The 22,341-nt window shown below is 45.0% G+C and overlaps 1 protein-coding gene across 1 annotated transcript in view; it reads left to right on the top strand.

Moving 5' to 3' along the window:
* Window positions 1-5,084: 5,084 nt before the first annotated feature.
* LOC119363609 (E3 ubiquitin protein ligase RIN2-like) overlaps window positions 5,085-22,341 on the top strand; it is a 35,590-nt gene continuing 18,333 nt past the window's right edge. The window contains exons 1-4 of the mRNA XM_037628987.1: window positions 5,085-5,523; window positions 6,818-6,895; window positions 10,597-10,683; window positions 10,756-10,877. Of these exons, the coding sequence (XP_037484884.1) occupies window positions 5,311-5,523; window positions 6,818-6,895; window positions 10,597-10,683; window positions 10,756-10,877 (500 nt within the window). The 5' untranslated portion in view covers window positions 5,085-5,310. The remainder of the gene's footprint in view (window positions 5,524-6,817; window positions 6,896-10,596; window positions 10,684-10,755; window positions 10,878-22,341) is intronic.

The following is a 22,341-nucleotide window of genomic DNA, read 5'->3' as shown; positions in this document are numbered from 1 at the left end:
GATTCCAGTGATAGAAGGGAAAACGACACGTATGTATCGTTGCTATTAAGGATAACAGATGGGGTCTATTTCTACATAAATAGATCTTGTCTACATCATGTCATCGTTCTTATTGCATTACTGCATTTTTCCATGAACTTAATACACTAGATGCATGCTGGATAGCAGTCGACTTGTGGAGTAATAGTAGTAGATGCAGGCAGGAGTCGGTCTACTAATATTGGACGTGATGCCTATATAATGATCATTGTCTAGATATCGTCATGATTATTTGAAATTCTATCAATTGCCCAACAATAATTGTTTTCCCACCGTTTGCTATTTTTCTCGAGAGAAGCCGCTAGTGAAACCTACGGCCCCCGGGTCCGTTCTTTAATATATTTGCCTTCACGATCTATTTTCCTTTGCTTTTATTTTCAGTTCTGTTAAACCAAAAATACAAAAATACCTTGCTGCATTTTTTTATTTGCTATCCATTTATCCAATCTATTACAACTTTACCCCATCTCCGTGCCAATTTCTGGCGACATTGCCCGAAAGGGATTGACAACCCCTTTAACACGTCGGGTTGCGAGTATTTGTTATTTATGTGCAGGGGCTGTTTAGTGTTGCATGATTCTCCTACTGGTTTGATAACCATGGTCTCATCACTGAGGGAAATACCTACCGTTGATGTGCTGCATCATCCCTTACTATTTGGGGAAATACCGATGTAGTTCTAGCAGACATCAGTTTGTTGCCAGGTTGCGCCCCGTCGGCTGCTTCACGCCTCCACCGGGGGGGTTGGCGATCGGTTGCTTCTTCGTCGGTGGCACAACCGCGATAGCGTTTGACCAGGGCGAGGCAAAATTGGGGTGGCATCATGGCAGCGGCGGCATGGAGGCAGAGGCGGGATTGGGGAAGGTGGTCGTGCCGACGGCGGCCGCGGCGAGGTGTATCAAACCAGCGACAACTGCAACGAAGGAGGCAGCAGAGTCATCGGAGTCGGCCATGGCTTGGATGGCATGCGGCACACGGGAGGCGGGCAGGCGGAATGAAAATGAAGGCAGTTGGGCGGTTGGCGCGCGACCTGCTGTTTTATATCTTCTAGAGGTGAAGATGCAAATTTGCATCTTTAGATGTTGTATATTACATCTCTTGGAGGAGGTGGCGTAATTTTCTTTCATCCACATCATCTGTTGAAGGTGGGTTTTTAGGTCTAAAAAATGAATATGTTAGTTATTTTTTATCTACGTCAGCTATTGGAAATGCTCTAAGAGCAACTCCAACACGACGACCCAAACCGACGATGCATTTGTCCGTTTGGGTTGGCCGCCCACTTGGTGTCCGCCCTCTTTTTGATTTGGGTTGGCAGTGCGCCCAACGCACCGACCCATATTTCCCGGCGTGGTCGGCTGGCCTCCATTTTCAATGAACACTTTGCATATTTCACATGCAAATATATAGTTTCACAACCAAATATAAATCATAGTTTTAAAAGCCCAAATATAAATTAAAGAAGGATACATCTATTGGTTGCCAACATGAGCCCACATATGCTCGACCAAATCATTTTGCAGCTGCATGTGAGTTTGCCAATCACGCATTTCATGATGAAATTGGACGAATGATACATCTCCAACGTATCTATAATTTTTGATTGTTCCATACTGTTATATTATCATTTTCGGATGTTTTACAATCATTTTATAGCAACTTTATTCATTTTTTGGGACTAACCTATTGATAGTGCCCAGCGCCCGTTGTTGTTTTTTGCTTGTTTTTTACTTCACAGAATATTAGTACCAAACGAAGTCCAAATGCAGTGATTTTTTTGGAGATTTTTTGGGACCAGAAGACACCTCGGGGGCCAAGAGAGCACTAGAGGGGATCCCCGTGGGGACCATAAGACACCTGGGCGCGCCAGGAGGCCCAGGCGTGCGCAGGTGAGTTGTGGCCCCCCTAGAGGTCTCCTAGACCGCCTCTTCGCCCTATAATTTCCCAAATATTCCACAAACCCTAGGGGAGTCGACGAAACATAATTCCAGCCGCCGTAAGTTCCAGAACCACGAGATCCAATCTAACACCATCACAGATGGGTTCATCATCCTCATTGGTGCCTCTCCGATGATGCATGAATAGTCCACCATAGACCTAAGGGTTCGTAAGTAGTAGCTAGATGACTTCTTCTCTCTTTTTGATTCTCAATACAATGTTCTCTTGGAGATCTATTTGATGTAACTCTTTTTGCGGTGTGTTTGTTGGGATCCGATGAACTTTGAGTTTATGATCAGATCTATATCCATGAATATTATTTAAGTCTTCTTTGATTTCTTATATGCATGATTATTTATAGCCTCGTATTTCTTCTTCAAATCTTTGGTTCTGTTAGGCTAACTATATCGATTTTTCTTGCCATGAGAAGAGGTGCTTTGTGATGGGTTCAACCTTGCGGTGTCCTTCTCCCAATGACAGAAGGGGCAGCGAGGCACGCATGTATTGTTGCTATTAAGGATAACAAGATGGGGTCTATTCCTACATGAATAGATCTTGTCTACATCATGTCATCATTCTTATTGCACTCCGTTTCTTCATGAATTTAATACACTAGATGCATGCTGGATAGCGGTCGACGTGTGGAGTAATAATAGTAAATGCAGGCAGGAGTCGGTCTACTAATCTTGGACATGATGCCTATATATTGATCATTACCTTGGATATCGTCATAATTATTCGATCTTGCATCAATTGCCCAACAGTAATTTCTTTACCCATCGTATGATATTTTCTCGAGAGAAGCCACTAGTGAAATTTACGGCCCCCGGGTCTATCTTTTATCATATTGCTTTCAGATCTATTTTTATTCGCATTTGTTTTCAGATCTATTATTCCAAAAACCCAAAAATACCTTGCTGCATTTTTTCTTTATTTATTTTATTTCGCATTTTATCGAGATCTATTTATCCAAACTTATACAAACTGATCTATCTTTTTACCGAGGAGGGATTGACAACCCTTCTTACGTGTTGGGTTGCGAGGATTTGTTCTTTGTGTGCAGATACATATTACATAGTGTTGATTGGTTCTCCTATTGGATTGATACCTTGCTTTCATAACCGAGAGAAATACCTACCGTAGCTGTACTGCATCATCCCTTCCTCTTTGGGGAAATACCAACGCAGTTTCAAGCCGCATCAGTGAATTGTTCAAACGTTGCCGCTCCTCCGTGCTCAGGTACAACATTCTCACCCTGAAACCGAAACCCTTGATTGTAGATACCTTCCAGATGCTTATCTTCTATGATCATATTGTGCATGATCACACAAGCAGTCATTACCTCCCACAACTTCTTCATGCTCCAAGTCCTAGCAGGATACCAAATGATGCCCCATCGAGATTGCAATACACCAAAGGCACGCTCAAAGTCCTTCCTAGCACTCTCTTGCTCTTGGACAAATCTTTTCCTCTTCTCTCCGACAGGGTTGGGGATTGTCTTCACAATAGTGGTCCACTGAGGATAGATACCGCCACCTAGGTAGTATCCTTTGTCGTAGTTGTGACCGTTGATGGTAATATTCACCGGCGGTCTGTTGCCTTCGGCAAGCCTTACAAACACCAACGAGTCTTGAAGCACGTTGATATCATTGTATGATCCGGCCATATCGAAGAAAGAGCACCAGATCCAGAGATCTTGTGATGCCACGACCTCAAGTATGACAGTGCAAGCCCTAACATGGCCCTTATTGCTCTTGCCAAGAAGAAGGGCAGCTCTTCCACTCCCAGTGCATGCAGCCTATGCTGCCAAGTATCCCTAGGAAGCCCCTGCTGGCATTCATCGCCAACAAGCGGGCTGTATCTTGAAGAGTCGGCTTTCTCAAGTACTCATGGCCAAACACAATAATCACAACCTTGCAGAACTTGTACATGGAGTCTAGGCATGTAGACTCGCTCATACGGACGTACTCGCCAATGAGATCACCGGGCACACCGTATGCAAGCATCCGGACGGCTGCAGTGCATTTCTGATAAGAGGAGAAGCTAATTTTTCCAAGGGCATCATCTTTGCACTCCAAATAGTCATCGTATCCGACCACCCCTCTCTAATATGGTTGAAAAGATGCCTACTCATACGAAACGACGCCGAAATTTCTGATGTTTGAACGTCGGGTTCGTTGTGTCAAAGTAGTCCTTCCAAAGAAGGAAATGCCCGCTCTCTCGGTTGCGATTCAACGCCGGAAGATGCCCCGGAATGGAGCCACGGAACAACGGCCGCTGGCTATTAAGGTGGTGTTGGACCAACACGACAGCCAAGATCTCTTCCTCCTCACCGGACGAGGAATCGTCGGAGTCGCAAAAGAAATTATGAAAAAAAAACTCGTCGGCGGAGTCCATTTTGTACCTTGGCAAACTGTCGAACAACTTGCGGTTGTCGACGAAGGAGCCAGCCGGCGAAGGGAGGCGCGCCGCCCTTGGACCAGCTGGCTGCACTGGCGGCGTCCGACGAACGTGCCGGTCTCAGGAGAAGGAGCTGGTGCGGCGACGAGGCGGTTTCCTGGTCGCGGCTGTGTCGGGGAGGTGGGGATGGGAAGCTTTTGGATCCCCGACGGCGAGATGGCGATGACGGCGAGGTGGGAGGTGGCGGCGTTGGAGGGGGGTGGGGTGGGATGTTGCAGCACCGGCTACTGGCAGAGGCATCGAAAAATGGGCGGCGACGACGTCGACGAAGGAGGCGGGCGAGGGTTTGCTGTTGGAATGGGAGAGGATGGCCAATGTGCCATCGACTAGCGGGCCAGGGGAGGAGTAGGCAGGCGCCGCGTGCATCCGTTTTGTGTCCGCGCTGACGCATATGAAGCTCAAATTGGGCCGGAAATGAGTCGGCACGCGGACGAAAAATGGACGCGCGTCTATTTGAATTGGCACATTGGGCTGACTTTTCTGTCTACCCCAATCCAAACGGACGCGCACGAACGAAAATGGGTCGCCGCGTTGAAGTTGCTCTAGTACATTGCACTTGAGATGGGCTAAAACGCATACATCTTCTGTCAAACAAAGCGCAAATTAATCTAATCCGAGCTAATTTATTCATTGCTTCCAACCTACCAATAATTTTGCTCCTCCCCCCGCCCCTCGCCTTCTCATCTCCTTCCCGTCACGGCCTCTCGTCGCTCTGGTCTGGCGGTCGTCTCCCCTCCCCTCCTCCGTCCCCGCGCGAATAAAGCCGGCGTCAGATTCTCCCCAGCCCCAAGCAAGCTCCGATTCCGCGCGTCAAACCAAGTAGGCTCTCGCCCAGGTTAGGATTTGGCTCCACACGCCGATGCGCCAGCGCGACGCATGGCCGTGAACTGCCTATACGTCGCCGCCGCATCCACGGCGGCCAGCGCCGCCGCGCTGCAGTGGTGGGCGGCGTCCTTCCTCGACGCCCCGCTGAACCGGGATGTCGGCGGCGGGGACTGGCTCGAGACCTCGCTGCGGTCGCACGTGACCGTCGCCCTCTTAGCGAATCTGGTGGCGCACGTGCTCCTCGTCCTCCTCCTAGCTCTCAAGGTGATTGGTTAATCGGCTCAGCGTAGGATTGTTTATCAATTCGGGGATGGTTTTCAGGGCTCGATTAATGCCGCCACGGATATTGGGTTCCATCGTTGCGTTGTAGGCAATCGACCAAGCTCATTATGGTAGGTTGCGTTTTTGGTGGCTAATTGCGTTAGCAACCTGCATCATATTCCTGATGTTATGGTCCTCGAGCTGCAATTTTGTTGGGCGTGCATTTTGTTTAGAAAGGCTTGTCACTCGTCCTCATTTCATTTACCAATGGATTGATGTTGATAGTTGGGACTGGGAAATGTGTGGTAAGTTTTTTCTCTAGTTTAAGTGCTGGTCTTGCAAGAGCTGGGTTGATGCTGTGATATGCTTAGTTGAGCCTGTCCTCAAGGTTCATTTGTTTGTGAGTTGTTTAGTCGTCATGTAAGCTGACGATACTAAATGCATTTCACTTTGTGCTATGCTCATAATACTAGGGAATTCGTTCTATTAAAATATACGGTCTTAGATGCCAAGCCCATACATATTTTGCATCTGCTGAGTTTTAGTTATTTACATCGCTAGGTTTCTTGGCTAAACGAACAGTAGTGGCGGGCTTATGACGGTGGAATCCCAATGAAACTACTGAATAACCCAATCTTAATGATATTACGAATTATTTTTCTACGAAGTTATCCACTTGGAATTTATGTCTGCCTGACTGAGTTGTAACTGAGTTTCTTCATATTCACACTGTGCAATATGAGACATTAAAACAGGGTTATAATCTGCCTGACTGAGTTGTAACTGAGTTTCTTCATATTCACACTGTGCAATATGAGACATCTTAAAACAGGGTTATAATCTTGAATCTCAACCAAGGCATGTTCTATGCTGGGAAACTCGTGTACAACGTAAACAACTTGGCTATTTTCCTTAAAGTTCAGTTTTAAAGGAGAAATCAAGTTTAGATCTATTACAGAACAAAATAAAATGAATGTACGTACTATGGCGATGGCCACCCAGTGTTCCAAAAAGCAGGAAAGATTAATGAACAGACCATCATCATTCTTTGAAAGTAGCAACTGTTGCTATCTGGCCATATCTACCTTCTCTTGGCGCCTTTAATTAATTAAGCTGAAATCACATTAGATCTTTGTACGAAATCAGCGACAATTAATATGGATCGGAGGGAGTAGTAATCTCCAGTAATATAAAATATCCTCGGGTGCTGTAGCTCGGTTGTAAACTCAACATACTCATCTTTCTTATTTCTCTAATACAACAGTCTTGAGACTTACATATCTTTTCTGCTATGCAGACATTATTTTTTGTTCGGTTAACTTCTACAGAGACTAGAAAAGTGTTGGAACACATCATTAACTATGTAATCTACAAGGTAATACTCTCTCTCTCTCTCATTCTCTCTCTCTCTCGTTATTATATGTCCTTCCATTGAACTATTCATGTGTTTTTACTGCTCCCAAATATTGCCGACAAATTTGGTCTGCTTAAACCTCTAGTCCTCTGAACAAGTCTATGGTTGATAAGATGAATCTTCAATCTAATGCTCCAGTGAGCTTCAAGCATCTGGATAATGAGCTTAATTTTTCAAAATGAAATTAAATGCATATCTCACATGTTTATGACTTGCAGCTGACATATAATGCTCTTGTGCCCTCATGCATTTTCAATAATAATACACATACATCATAGGAAAGCCTTGTCCTTTCAGTTTGTTGAAGTGATTTACTTATAAACTCGGCAGCAAGAGAATTGGCATAGATTAACAGCAATGCGAAAGGATACCACATAAATCCTATAGAAAAACAACTAGGACCAGAAAGGCCACAAAGATTGTATAAAAAGGACCAGGACCAGAAAGACTTTGTCGGGGCACTGCTAGACAAGGAGGGCTCGAGCGAGAGGTTCCCACGGGGGCCTTAATCTGGACGTCGCCCAAGCGAGACGACATGCAGGCGGTTGGTGAGAGGTGGCAGCCTAAATGTGGCCGCATTTGAAATGTCGCCACAGGATGGATCTTGGCTACGAGATTGAAAGCGAGACCAAATGAATCAATCGGGAAGTGAGACCAGATCGATTTATCAAGGAGCAATGACGGGAAAAATCAATTAGAGTTTTCGATAAAAGTGGAGACTGATATTTGATAAGATGGAGACCGAGAGGGAGAGGACTCGATCAGGAGAGATATGGACCAGTTGCGGTGTCCAGCCCATAAACCTGGGCTCATGATACCATGCTAGAGTAACTTATCTGTATTGCGTAGCCCGACGGGCGAATATATATTACAATGAACTTGGAGTACAGGTAAGAAAATCTAGACTAATACTAACACGTAAGGAGACCTAGACCAATACTTATACTCCTTAATAGTTGTGACCTCTAAGAACCTGCATTTGGGTCCTATATGTCAGTGAGGCTGGAAGGATACTAGTGGGTGTGTGGTTTGTCTTCTAGGTCTCCTGTCCCTTCTCTCATGCCCTGTCCTTTCAGATTGGCTCACTGCAGGTGGATACTCCCTTCTTAATGCCACCAAGTAGCTGTTACAGCCATGACTACTAGCAAAATACTAATTCAGTGCCGCCTAGTAGCTAATACAACCATGGCTACTTCTAGCGATACTAATGCAGTTCTGATTCAAGATGTCAAAAAAGTAAAAGTCAGAAAATTTACTTGCTACACATTGTTCAGTTTTACAACTGGAACATCAATGAAGAGAAGGCCAGAGCCCTAGCTGCTGCTAAGTTGTGCGCACACACAAAACCAAATTATGTATGTGCATGAACCAACACATGAGGTAGAAGTAGAATTATCAGTTGGCTGTTTTTCTAGTAAGACAAAAGGAAATGTTTGCAAGGCCTGTACTTGAGTAATCACACGGTTGATTTAGATTGGAGGGAAGTGTATGGGATGGTGTCCAGTTTGCGGGCAACAAAAAAGTCTTTTCTGATTTGTCCCAGGAAGTCAAGAGCCACTTGAATTGTCAACTGAGTACAAGATGGACGCCATGTTGGAAGAGTCTAAAGTGAGCTTAGCTCACTTGGATGGGGGAGTGGATGTATAACCCAGCTACCCAGGTTCAAGTCCTCACGGACAGGAGTTTGGGTTTTTATTATTTAAAAACCCGTTGTAGGGGACTCCCTTATGACTTCCCTTTCCAAAAAGAAAGTTGGAAGAGTCTGATGAGTTCTGTTCAGTTACAATCAGAGGATAATCAATTGGCAAGTCTTATGAGTTCTGTTCAGTTACAGTCAGAGGATAATCAATCGGCGAGTCTAAGGAGTTCTGTTCAGTTACAATCAGAGGATAATCAATTGACTATTGCTTTGGTAGTCCATGACCACCAGGATTTATGGAGGTTTTGCTCATGAGGATCACTAGAGTTTTGTAGCGCGCGAAGGCTTGCACGGGGATCACCAACCAGATGTAACAAAATATAACACAGCACAACAAGTGATTTCGTGCATCCGTTTACTATTTTGGGAAATAAAAGAAGTTCCAAGATGTGAAAGACTCGTCTATCAAAGAGAGATCGTTTTCCAGATTGAGGGTATGTTTGGTTTGATTCCCAACTAGCCCCCTCAAAGTTTTGGCAGTTGTTGTTGTTTGGATTGTGACCGTTATATCCTCCACAATTTTGGCAAATGAGACCATTGTTTTGTTTGGTTTGTGACCAACCAACATGATTATTATACTAGTTCCAAAAATATTTAATTTATCTATTATCTAAAATTGAGAAGAAATACATATCAATACTTAGATGCAGTTTTTCTAAAGACTTAGATGCAGTCAGTGTGAAGAAAATCGCCAAAAGAATGACACGGCATGCTGTGTGTACTTCATGTTGGTATATCTTTGGATGGAATTCCTGTTTGTGTGCGGTTGCTAATCACGCACAGGCCTGCATATCTTTGCTAATCACGCACAGGCCTGCATATCTTTGAATTAAAAGCGCTGCTGATTGGTTACAGCCAAAAATTTGACTTATCCTAACTGCATGCACGGAGCAGGCCCACATAACAACCAGAGTCACAGCGCCAAATTTTTGGTGCAGCTTTTTCACTCCCTCGTCTCGCCCACACGTTGGCGAGAATTACACGGATGGGCGCAGGGCATGCTGGGCGAGCTAAGTTTTTGGCGCAGATCCAAACAGCTACCAAATTACACGTGCAAGCCATTTTTTTTATAGGGTGGACTTTGGTAGTAATCCAAACAGGCCCTGAGTCTTTCTTTCCTTTTTATTCTAGGCATGAGAAATTTGTCGGTTGATTGTACTATATAACAGCTACATGTACCATTGTAATGATAAGTTGCAAGTTGATGAATTAGATTCAAGGTGTGCTTTAGGGTGGATAGCCATTATCATTTTTTCAGAGAATCTTGAAAAAAAAATCTGCTTTTGGAGAAAGCTTTATTAAACCTTAGTGCCATCTGTGTGGAATTGTCCTGATACGAAGTTGCCATCTACAGGATTGGTCTTGTATGCTGAATTGCTAGGTCCAAACCCTCTAGGCGTCTACTTTGTGTACATTGTGCGCGTGAGCGAGAGGCCTTCCCGCGTGTTGCTGCTGTTTGGACTAGTTTGAAGGACCATGGAGAATTTGGAGCTGGGGTGCAGCGATTTTTCAGAGAAGGGCATATAGAGGTGATGGGGCAAAGTGACTGGAGGAGGAGAATGTGGAGGGTAGAAAATGTTTGCGCAGTGCCACAAGGATTTGGTGGTGAGGTGGTGTGCTGATGGGTTATGTATGGATTTGGGGTGCGATGTGGAGATGATGAAAGGAGGTAGAAGGGACAAGTGCGATGCGGGGTCTTTAGAACGCATTACACTGCCTTGTGGGACCCTCATGCAGTGAAATGGACGTGGCAACAGAGGGTAATGGAACCTAGTGCAAAGTGTAATATCGTTTGTCCCAAAATGCTGTCAAGTGTTTATTCTTCCGAAGCCTGGTATAAAGAAAGGGACACAAGTGGTATCTACTTTGTGTTATGTGCAATTTACCCCGTCCTTTATTTATTTATGTGCATGTGGCAGTCTACAATGTGAATAAAATTACAAGGACTTATCTTTTGTTGCAGGGAACTTTTCTCCCATTGGTTGTGCCTCCTAATTCTCAACAAATAATCCTTTGGTCAACTTGGCTAGTCCTCCTTTGTTCACTGAAGGTACTGTGTGCAATTACATCTACTTGTTGAGAGTCTACCCATCATATTAACTGAAATAAATGTCATATCCAGATGTTTCAATCATTGGCCAGAGAACGTCTTGAGTGCCTCAATGCGTCACCCTCAGCAACTCCATTGAAATATCTCCGTGTATATTCTGCACTGTTGCTGGTTCTTTCGACTGATCTACTATGGTAATATTCCCTGGTTAGTCAGCATGGATCAAGCTTCATAGCAATTTATCTAAGTATCTTTTGGAGATGAATTTACCCAATTTGTTAAGGTATTATGGTGTTGCTCTGTCGGTCTAGGGCTGTCCTTGAGTCCTTGTACCCTTTGGCTGTGCAATACAGCAAACCCAGTTCGTGACAATGTATTAGAGCTAAACCTAGAGTGCCATTTGTCGCCACTGCAGCTCATCGTCTTCAATGAGCTGTCCCTGGAGAGCTAGCTCCACTCCAGGGGGCGTACTTGACACCCCAAATCCACTGCCATACCGATTGTAGTTGTGTAGTAGCAACTGGCTGATGTCCCCATGCCACATCCTCCTCACCGGTTTCCTTATCCCTGAGATCCCTCATTTTCAGCTTGGCGCCTGTTCAAGTCGAGCCGACCTGCGCCCATGCCGGATATGGGAACCACCTTATCTTGTCGCCGCTGGTCCCCAGTCTGTTGCTGGTGCTGATTTTTAGCCCGCCAATCTTGTCCGGCATTGCTGGCTACCAATGTGATATTCTTGTCGTTGACCTTGCTTTTCCAGCAAGGCCTACCCGTTGCCGATCCAATCTTCCACTTCATTAGCTCGCTGGCCAGCCTCCTCTTTTCATCTCCACTGGCTTCACCCTCAGCACTGGTCCCTCTGCTGCAGCTTGTGTTGGCCGCAGTGTGCTGCTTCTGCTACTTGTTGCGGGCTTGCAGCCATCGCTTGGATCAGCCGCTAACCAGGCTTGTAAGAGTACAGCGAAAGAAAGCTGGAAAGGTGTGCTTGATGAAATCTGCATCTTCCCAAGAACCTGCATCTGGAGGAAGATTTTCCCATTGACCAAGCCATTGAACCACCGGTAGATTATCTCGTGGTATTTGTCAGGTTTCCAGTACTGCTGCTGGAGCACATTTAATCGATCCGACTTCATTGATTAAGGGAAGATCTTGACTAGGCACACTTTTTGTCCCAAGTGCTGTTTCAGCTGACTAACATAGAAAATTGGATGAATCTTCACACCTTCAGGTAATAGGAGTTTATAGGCCAGTTTGCCCACTTGGTTGAGTATCTTAATAAGGCCATAGAACTTGCTCTGTAGTTTAATGGTGCCACACAACCCAAATGCTGCCATGCGGTAGGGTTCCATTTTAAGGTAGACCATATCACCTTCTTTCAATTGGCGCTCAACCCTTTTTAAGTCAGCATATTTCTTCATGCGATTCTGAGCTTTATGCAAGTTATCCTTAAGCTGGGCCAACATCTCTTAGTCTGAAGGAACACATTTGTTTCCTCATCCATAGGTCCAGGGATAGAGATTTCAGATATCAGAGGTGGGGGAACCCATACAAGGCCTGAAATGGGCTTAACCTTGTGCTGGTATGAAAACATGGGTTATACCAATACTCAGCTAATGGCAACCAAGCAGCCACTTCTTCGGTTTATTCATAGCCATGTAACGCAAGTAGTTTTCACACATTGGTTAACATGTTCCATCTGACCATCAGACTCTGGATGATAAGCTGTACGGCACCTTAGTTGGATATCCATTGAGTTAAACAGGTCCTTTCAAAAAATTGCTGGTGAAGATCCTATCTTTGTCAACTTGGGAGGGCCATGTAATTTGATGATTGTATCCAGAAATGCTTGTGCAACAGTATGAGCAGTATGGGGGTGGGATAAAGCAATGAAATGGGCATATTTGCTTAATCTATCCATCACCACCATTATAACCACTTTCCCTGGGATGTTGTCAGCCCCTCTACAAAATCCGTTGTAATGTAGGTCCATGCTATATCAGGAACAGGTAAGGGATCTAAAAGCCTTGGGTAGTGATGGTGCTCAGATTTTGATCTCTTACAGACTGGGCATTTAGCAATAAACTTTAAAATTTGCTTCTTTAGACCAGGCCAATAAAATATTCTTTTGACTTTGTGATATGTTGCTCTCGTTCTGAATGTACCCCAACAGCAGAAGAATGGAGAGCTTGTACGAGCCTTGTTTGTAGTGCTAAATCATTGCCAATGACAATTCTTCCTTTATATCTCAAAACACCAGCATGTACTCCCTCCGTTCCACAATACATGCCTTCCATTTGTCAAAATATAGATGTATCTAGACATGTTTTAGTATATAGATACATCCATTTTTGGACAAACGGAAGTCAATTATTTTGGAACGGAGGGAGTAGAGAATAAGCGTTAGTATCAGTAGCAGGGGAAATGAGGAGTTGCTCTAAAAGGTGTAACAACAGAAGAGAAAATGGAATTGCACATTCTGGACAGTGCATCAGCTACGATGTTTTTTCTTTTCCTTTTTTGTACTCCCTCTGTCCCAATATAAGTGTCTCAACTTTAGTACAACTTTGCACTAAAGTTAGTACAAAGTTGAGACACTTATTTTGGGACGAAGGGAGTACTTCATAGTGAAGTCAAATTCCAGAAGTTTGAGCATGAGCTTGTGCTGGATACCTTACGTAATCCTTTGCTCTGTGATATACTGTAGGCTTTGTTGATCTGTCCTGATTATCAGTTTATTGCTCCACAAGTAGTGTCTCCATCTCTTTAGAGCTTCTATAATTCCAAGAGCTTCTTTTTCATAAGCTGACATGGCAGCGTTTCCTGGGCAGAGGGTAGAGCTATATAATATGCAATTGGTTTTCCATTTTGCATGATTAGTGCTCCCAGTCCTGTGCCCAAGGCATCAGTTTCAAGTACAAAAGGTTGTGCAAATTTGGTAATGCCAACACAGGTGCTGATGTCATGGCCAGTTTCAATTTTTCAAAAGCCTCTTGCTATACAACAATCCGGTTGAAGTTTCCCTTTTTTAAAAGTTCATGGAGAGGTGTACAGATAATCCCGTAGTTCTGGATAAACCTTCTATTACCAGTGAGCCCCAAAAATCTTCTTAATTGTGTCACATTGGTAGGTGTTTTTCAGTCAATAATTGCACTGATCTTTTTAGGATATGTAGATACTCCTTCACCAGAAATGATATGCCCAAGATATTCCACTTGTGGAACAGCGAACACACACTTACTGAGCTTTGCAGCTAAAGAGTGCTTCATGAATAGTGTTAGTAATATTTCCAAATGTTGCAAATGAAACTTCATATCATTGCTGTAAATTAAGACATCAACAAAGAAGACCAAAATAAATTTCCTTAGATAAGGGCCAAAATCCTCATTCATGAGAGCCTGGAAGGTTGCTGGTTTATTAGATAAGGCCAATGGCATGACTACAACAACAATAACAGCAACAAAGCCTTCAGTCTCAAACAAGTTGGGGTAGGCTAGAGGTGAACCCATAAGATCTCGCAACCAACTCATGGTTCTGGCACATGGATAGCAGGCTTCCAGGCACCCCTGTCCATGGCTAGTTCTCTGTCGATACTCCAGGTTTGCCTGCCTGCAGTAGGAACAGTGTGCTGTGCTGGTTTATGGAAGTTGTTTCAAGCTGATTTACTTGTATAATATGCTGAAACAATTTTCTTTGGGGGATGAAAGGGTTCCATGTCCCTTGCTAACCAATGAACTTTAGTTAAACTGACTGGCCTGAGAGGACAAAGTTGATACTTTATTCCCTCTCTTAACCCATTCAGATAGTACTTTATAAACCATGCCTCTGAAATATTTGGATTATCTTCCTGGACATCTGCCATTACATCTTCAAACAGCACAGTCAGTTTCAGATGCGGCAATGTGAGAAATTGACATCAGCACAGTTTGTTTCACATAAATTAACAGTCAGTTTCAGATTGCTAGATCCTGAATAACTATGAATCACTTCTTCACAGAATTTTTCCCATGTGAGTTTCTTCTTTAACAGGCCTGAACGCCTAAGCTACATGTCTGCTTGCCCCACAAAGTATAACTGTTGCAATATGGACCTTATATAGTTACATTCTTCAGGAGTGCCAGCCATTTGAAAATATTTCTCACATTGCCGTATCCAACCCATTGGATTATCCCCCACCAAAACAAGGGAAATCCATACAAGGTCCTTTTGTGATGGAAATTAAAAACTGTGTCCTCATTTCTTCCTCATAGTATGAACTGATTGAGGAGTGTTAGGTGTTAAGCTTCATGCACTAGCCAACGCAACCAAAATTCCGAACTGATGGAAAGGGCTAAGCAATCCACATGTACACTTCAACACCCCCTTTCACGTGTGACGCCGGAAGTCAACACATGAATAGTCTCAGAGGTATGGCTCAAGAGGCCTATACATGGACACAAAGGGGGGAACAACAATTTTTGAATAAATTGCAAAAGCCAGGACTTGACCTCAAGACCTGGCTCTGATACCATGTTAAGCTTCATGCACTAGCCAACGCAACCAAAAGTCCGAGCTGATGAAAAGGGCTAGGCAATCCACTTACACTTCAACATTAGGTACCCAAATCCTGGAGGTGCAGAACGATTTCCAATTCTGACTGGAGGCAAATATGCCGTCAGAAATCCAATTTGCCAAGTGGCCTCTTGTTCATTGGATAATTTCTGACGAAGAGCTTCAGTCCTTTGATTCACTAAAGGCATTTGTTATTGCTATTGCTCAGCTGATGGTTGCAGTACAGGTTGTGTTTGGGATCCTGACAGCTGATCTGATGGTTCAGGTATCATTGCTTTGAGCACCTCAGACATGATCTGCAGTTGTTGAGAAATGTCTTGAACTGCGGATTGCATTCCTCTGACAACTTCTGTGAGATATACTTGTTGCATCTATATAGCTCCAACATCTGTCTTGATTTTATCTAACTCAGATCGGATCTTCATTGTTGCTTGATGATTATCTGTGATCTCTGCATACAACTCTGCCAATTCATCCCCATCCGCAGCTTGCTTCATACACCACGTACCGATCTTAGATGAGCCGAAGAGGAATTTTACACTAGAACTCGTCTAGAAACCCGACGGACCCCGGATCCTACCGCCGCCGTAAGATTCGCCACCAAATCAACGCACAGAACAGGATAGGGCATGGGATTTTACCTTTGACGAAGGATTCGTCAGCAACCGTCTCCAGCCGCCTGTTCTGTGTTCGAATGAATCACTGCCGCCGCAATGCCACCACAGCAACAGAAACGCCACCACCGCGAGAAGGGAGTGGAGGGTGGGATTTTACCAAGAAGCAAACCACCGCGCCTCCCCGCTCGAAATGCCTCCAAGGATTAATCTAGCTCTGAATACCATTTTTGATCAAAAGGGGTTCCCCCCCTCCCCATTTTCATTGAAAAAATGGGGAACAACATCCAGGTGAAGCTAGGAGCTCTCGGGCCTAGCCAGAGTAGCAGGCCAGATTACATGAACTAAGGAACAGTAGTGGGAAGGCCGCACAGGGCAACTAAAGGTTATCAGAGATCTTGTATTCCACTCTGAAATTATAGCCCAAGAGTTTGAGAAGTAATTTATGTTGTATGCCTTCAGTCAATTTCTGCTCCTGGATGTATTTGAGGCTTTCTTGGTCTGTTCTAATCACCAGAGTGGTTGCTAGGAAGTAGTGTTTCCATTTCTTTACTGCTTCAATAATTGCTAAAGCCTCCTTGTCATATGTGGACATAGCGGCTGCTTTGGGTCCAATAGTTTTGCTGAAATATGAGATAGGCCTCCCCTCCTGCATTAAGACAGCCCCTAGGCCATACCCACAAGCATCTGCCTCCAAAACAAAGGGTTTAGTGAAGTCAGGTAGGGCCAGGACAGGTGCATTTGTTAACTTGTCCTTGAGTGTGAGGAATGCTTGCTCTCGTGGTTCCTGCCAGGAAAATGCATCCTTTTTCAAGCAGTCAAACAGTGGCCTGCAGATGAGGCCATACCCCTGGATAAATCTTCTGTAATACCCACTTAGTCCAAGGAAACTTCTGAGCTCAGTGACATTTGTGGGTGCTGGCCATTCCTGAATTGCTGTGATTTTTGCAGGGTCCGTAGCCACTCCCTCCTTACTGATAACATGGCCCAAATACTCCACTTCAGACTGACCAAAAGAGCACTTGTCCAGTTTTGCATACAACTGGTTTTCTTGGAGAGTAGCAAATACTTTGGACAAGTGGATCTTGTGTTCCTCTAAGGACTTGCTGAACACTAGGATGTCATCAAAGAAAACTACCACAAACGTGAAGGGGCCGAACAGGAAGTTCACGAGGGCCTGAAATGTGGGCGGGCCATTGGTGAGGCCAAAAGACAGAACCAGGAATTCAAAGTGTCCCTGAAGTGTAGAAAATGCAGTTTCGTGGATATCCTCTTCTGCCATTCTGATCTGGTGGTAGCCACTTCTGAGATCAATTTTGGAGAAGATACGAGCTCCCTTTAGCTTGTCTAAGAGGTCTTCAATCATTGGTATTTGATACTTGTTCTTAATGGTGATGGAGTTCAACTTCCTGTAGTCAATGCATAACCTCCATGTACCATCCTTTTTTTTTACTATAAGAGAACAGGAGAAGAAAATGGGCTAGTACTGGGTCTAATAAGTCCAGCTTTTAGCAGGTCCAGGATGATTTTCGCTAGTGCCTCTTTTTGGTGATGTGGGACTCTGTAAGGTCTCTGGTTTACCACTTTTGCCCCTTCAACTAGTGGGATTCTGTGATCACAAGGCCTGCTAGGAGGTAATCCAGTAGGGGTGGAGAAAACTTTCTCATATTCTTGGAGGACTGGCTGGAGTTCTGGAGGTACTTGCTGATCTGCTGCAACTAATTCCGAACAGGCAGCAGTAAACAAGAAGAAACCACAAACAGCTTGCTCCATGAACTTATCAGCAGTGTCTACAATCTCAGGTGGCTGCTCCCAGGGCACAGTTTCATCCATGAAAGTCACTAGTGTCTTATGTGGTGTTGTCACACTCATTTTCATTAAGATGAGATCCATCTGTATAGGACTATATTTCTTCAGCCAATCCACTCCTAAGAACATGTCATATCCTTTAAGTTTCAGAACCCTGAAGCTAGGAGGCCGCGCGCAGCAGCTTGCAGCCTCACCGCCGCCGACACGTGGTGGGTAGTGATCCAAGCTGGAAGTGATCACGGCGACGGCGGGAACTTGATCTGCTGGATGATGACGCCCTGGGGAAGCGGTGATGGCGATGGCGGGAACTTGATCTGGTGGATCGGGACTCCCGCCGGCGCGGTCGATGCGGGGCCGGAGCTGACCGACGGTGGCTGCTGCAGCGGAGCGCCGGGCGCGGCGGAGTCCGCCAGGAGCGGCAGCTGCCACTGTAGGCATGGCGGGGCGGTGGTGGCGGTGGATGGCAGCTGCGATGGGCGCGAGGGGCGCCGCGAGGGTCGGCGACGGCCACTGCGGGGTGGCAGCAGGCAGCGGCTGCAGCTACAGTGGCCCTGCGAGCGCCGTGGAAGCCGCCCCGGGTGGCGGGTACCATGGCAGGGCCGGTGGGCCGGTGGTGGCGGCCGGCGGCGGGGGTGGCGGCGGCCCGTAGGGACTGGCTAAGTATAGCCGGATCCCCTGGACCGCTGTGACCAGGTCGTTGAGGACCCCGGTGACCTGCTCCAGGGTGAAGACGGCAGCAGGGGGCGCGGTGGAGGGAGGCATCTGGCCGATGGAGGTGTCGGCGGTGGAGTCCAGCGGCGCGGAGGTGATGGGCAGCGGCGCGGTGGTGGAGGTCGGCAGCGGGAGGGAGGGGGTTGGCGGCGGTGAAGACATGATCGAACCGAAGCTAGCTGATACCAGACTGTTATGGCGCTGCTAGAAGGAGGGCGTGAGAGGGCCGGCCGGGGGCCTTTTGCCCACGGCCGGGCAAGAGGGAAGGGATTTCCTTCTTAATTCTTGCTTGATTCGATTGATACATCTCCTCTCTTTATATAGAGAGGCTTACTTGACTCCCAAGCAAGGCTTACTTGACCCCTAAAACTAACGGGCTATACTGCCAGCCCAGGCCATTAGGCCCATTACGTACTCTAACATAAGATCTTAGCGGTTGCCTCATCCAAATTTGTAGGGACCAACTCACATTTATCATAATTAATTTTCATACCAGAAAGGTTTTCAAAACAAGCCAACAACCATTTAAGGTTTTTCGCGTGGTTAATATCTGGGTCCAAGAAAAGAATTGTGTCATCAGTGTACTGCAAACTAACCAAGCTATTGGGAATAATATGGGGAATAATCCCCGAAATGATATTTCCCCTGCCAGCCTTAGCTAGCATTCGAGAAAAGACATCTGCAACTAGATTAAAAAGGATGGGAGAACTGGGATCTCCTTGTTTTAATCCTTTACCACCCACAAAATAAGGACCAATAAGACCATTAATTTTAACAGAGAAAGAACTATCTCGAAGGATGGATAAAATCCATCTTATCCATTTAGACCCAAAACCTCTAGAAGTTAAGATCTCTACTAGGAAGTCCCAGTTAACCCTATCATACGCTTTCTCATCATCCAATTTGAGGACAACCCCAGATTTGCCAGATTTATGAACTTCATGAATAGCCTCGTGGGCTGTAACTACGCTTTCTAAAATAAACCTCCCCCTCACAAAAGCAGATTGGCAAGGGGAAAGCAGCCTGTGCCCAACCGGCGAAACCCTGTTACACATAGCTTTGCTGAAGATTTTTACCGAACAATTACTCAAGCAGATTGGTCTAAACTTCTTCATATGTCTAGCATCCGGTTCTTTTGGAATAAGAACAACAGTAGAGTAGTTAAGTCTTTGGATATCCAAAGTTCCGCGTTCAAAATCCCTCACCAAGGCCATAAAGTCTGCTTTAATCACCTCCCAAAAGTTTTGGTAAAACAAGAAAGATAAGCCATCTGGACCTGGAGCTCCACTGGCATACGATCCCATAATGGCTTCTTTAATTTCTTCCTCCGTAAAAGGTCTTTCAAGAAGTTCATTTTCAGCCTCAGTAACAAGTTCTTCAGCAGACCAAAACTGGTCACCCAAGTGAATATTAGGTTTTGGCTCAAAACCAAAATGGTTTTTGTAGAAGTCTGTGGCTATTTCCAACATATCTTTGGTAGAGTAAACAGGACCATCAGGGCCCTCTAAAACCGACAATTGTTTTTTCCTCCTATGTTGATTAGCCACAGCATGAAAGTAAGCTGTGTTTTTGCCCCCCTCTAAGATTTTTCGATCCCTAGCCCTCTGCCACATGGCAGTTTCTTCTTTTTTCCAAATATACTCTCCAACTCCTCTTTGATCTCTTTCATTCTAAGGATATCCTCAGAAATTCTATTTTGCTCAGAAAAAACATCAAGAATATCAAATTCTTGCAGAAGAGCTTTCTTCTTATTTTTCATCGCAGCCTCAAGGTTGATGCTCCAACCTTTTGCTTTTTGTCTAAACATTTTGGTCTTAAACTGCCATGTCTCAATGGCAGAACTGAATGGGGAGGGGGTAGCCCAATTTTTTTCCACTAGTTCAGAGAAACCAGGTTGCCCCAACCACCATTTCTCAAACTTAAAAGGCTTGTTAACTTTATTCTCCCTCATCCCAGTATCAAGGAGGAGGGGTGCATGGTCGCTACCAACCCTAGGAAGGGCACATAGGGTAGATAGAGGGAAGTGACTATCCCACTCAGTGGAAGAAAACACTCTGTCTATAGTTGCAAACACATGATTCTCTTGATTATTACCCCAGTTATAAACCCTATTAGCAAGCTTTATTTCCATGAGCCCCCATTTGTTGATCCAATCATTAAGTAGGCAGGCCCAGGAATTATTAACATTTCCCAAGGATTTCTCCTTAGCCTCTCTTATCAAGTTAAAATCCCCACCAAAAAGTACAGGATGGGACAACCCTTCCATCACTTCATGCAGTTCAGCAATGAAGTCAATTTTATCCACAGCATAAGCTGTACCATACACTACCACTAGCTGCCAGCAAAAACCATCAGATTTATTTTTCAGAGTAACAATTATGCAGTATTTTTTGCACACAAAGTCAAAGCACTCAAAAGAGCAAGTATTAACTCCTACAAGGATGCTCCCAGCAGAGCCAGCAGCAGGCAACAAGTGCCAAATATACTGAGTAGGGCCAGCTAATGTATTTAAGAAAGAATCAGAGATTTGCTCTTTTTTTGTTTCTTGAAACCCTATGAAATCTGGCTTATACTTGTTAATAATATCAGACAGGCACTGTAATTTTCCTTTTGGCTCACACCTCTAATAATCCAAAGGAGACCTATCATGGGATCTTAAAAGGATGGGATAGGCTATAAAGCCCTTGTTTTGGAGCAGGTTCAAGACTGCCAACAGAACCAGCAGTGCCCCCTGGTCTGTTGGAGTCGGATCTGCAATTTTCAGGAGTACATACCCCACTCTCATCATAAAAAGCATCATCTATATCATCAGGTAAGGATATGTCAGGGTGTTGAGAAGCAAATTCAAGACAATTCTCACTTTCACTTCTAATTATGTCACTAATGATATTAGATCTATCTTCATCAGACATACCAATTTTTAAATCAACAGCAGAGGCATAAGCCTCCAAAGCATCGACAGATTCATTATTAAAGGACTTACTTTTGAAAGTGGCAGGGACCTCCAGATTCTTCCTCATCTTGTAAGCTGCAGCCTTTTCAATTATGTTCTGGCGCCTCTGCATCCTGGTACTTGGCCTTTGAGAGAGGACTGGGCCCCATTGCCCCTCTGAATACCATTTGACAGATCCCTATTTTACTCAGATCGGTGAAATCATGAGAAATGGAAAACGAAAGTGAAATTGTATCTAGGGTTCGCCTCGGAAGAGAAAGACCCCGACTTGTATTGCTATACTGTATTTTTGTCCTTACAGGATAATGATCATTGAATGACTAACACAGTGCACGCCCCACGCTTATATACTGCTGAGCTAGTTACTCGACAAGTGAAACGGTAACAATAACTAGTGACAACAGGTGAAACTGAATAGTTTCAGGTAAATGGGCCTTGCGATCATCTTGGCCGTCCAATAACTGACGAAACGGAAGGCAACGTTGACTCTAGTTTCAGGTTCAGGCGAGCTCTGGATCTGACATGCTGATCTTGTCTGCAGTGCAAGTCTTCATTCAGCGCCGCTGACCTCCTCTATTATTGCCTGACTACCTCTGCCGTTCCATGAATGGATATGCAGCTGCAGATTCCTCGCCGCAGACTTCTGCTCCGTTCAGCTTCATTCATGATGGCTTTGTGGGCGGGTGCCGCATTACTTAGTCCATGGGCTGCTATTTTGGTGCTGGTTCGCTGTTGTTGTTGGACTGGTGGTGTTAGGCCGAGTACTATTGTGCTGGCCGATGGTGTGCTGTTCTTGCTGTTTTGGCTGAGTGCTTGCTGGCTGCTGCTACTTCTAGCTAGTATCCCTTCTCGAGTCAGTCTCTTCAGTGTATTGCTTATGTTACATCCATCCATGTCCATCACTCTGTCGTGTTGGTGCATGCCATACGAGTATACAAAAGCCTTGGTCATTCAGCCTCCGTTTTACTTATATGTAATATGTATTAGGCGCTTCGGGTTGTGCAATACAATAAGCTTTCATAA

Source organism: Triticum dicoccoides, chromosome 2B (assembly GCF_002162155.2).
Source record: "Triticum dicoccoides isolate Atlit2015 ecotype Zavitan chromosome 2B, WEW_v2.0, whole genome shotgun sequence".
In the NCBI taxonomy this organism is placed as follows: domain Eukaryota; kingdom Viridiplantae; phylum Streptophyta; class Magnoliopsida; order Poales; family Poaceae; genus Triticum; species Triticum dicoccoides.
This window is presented reverse-complemented; position numbering and strand designations above follow the sequence as displayed.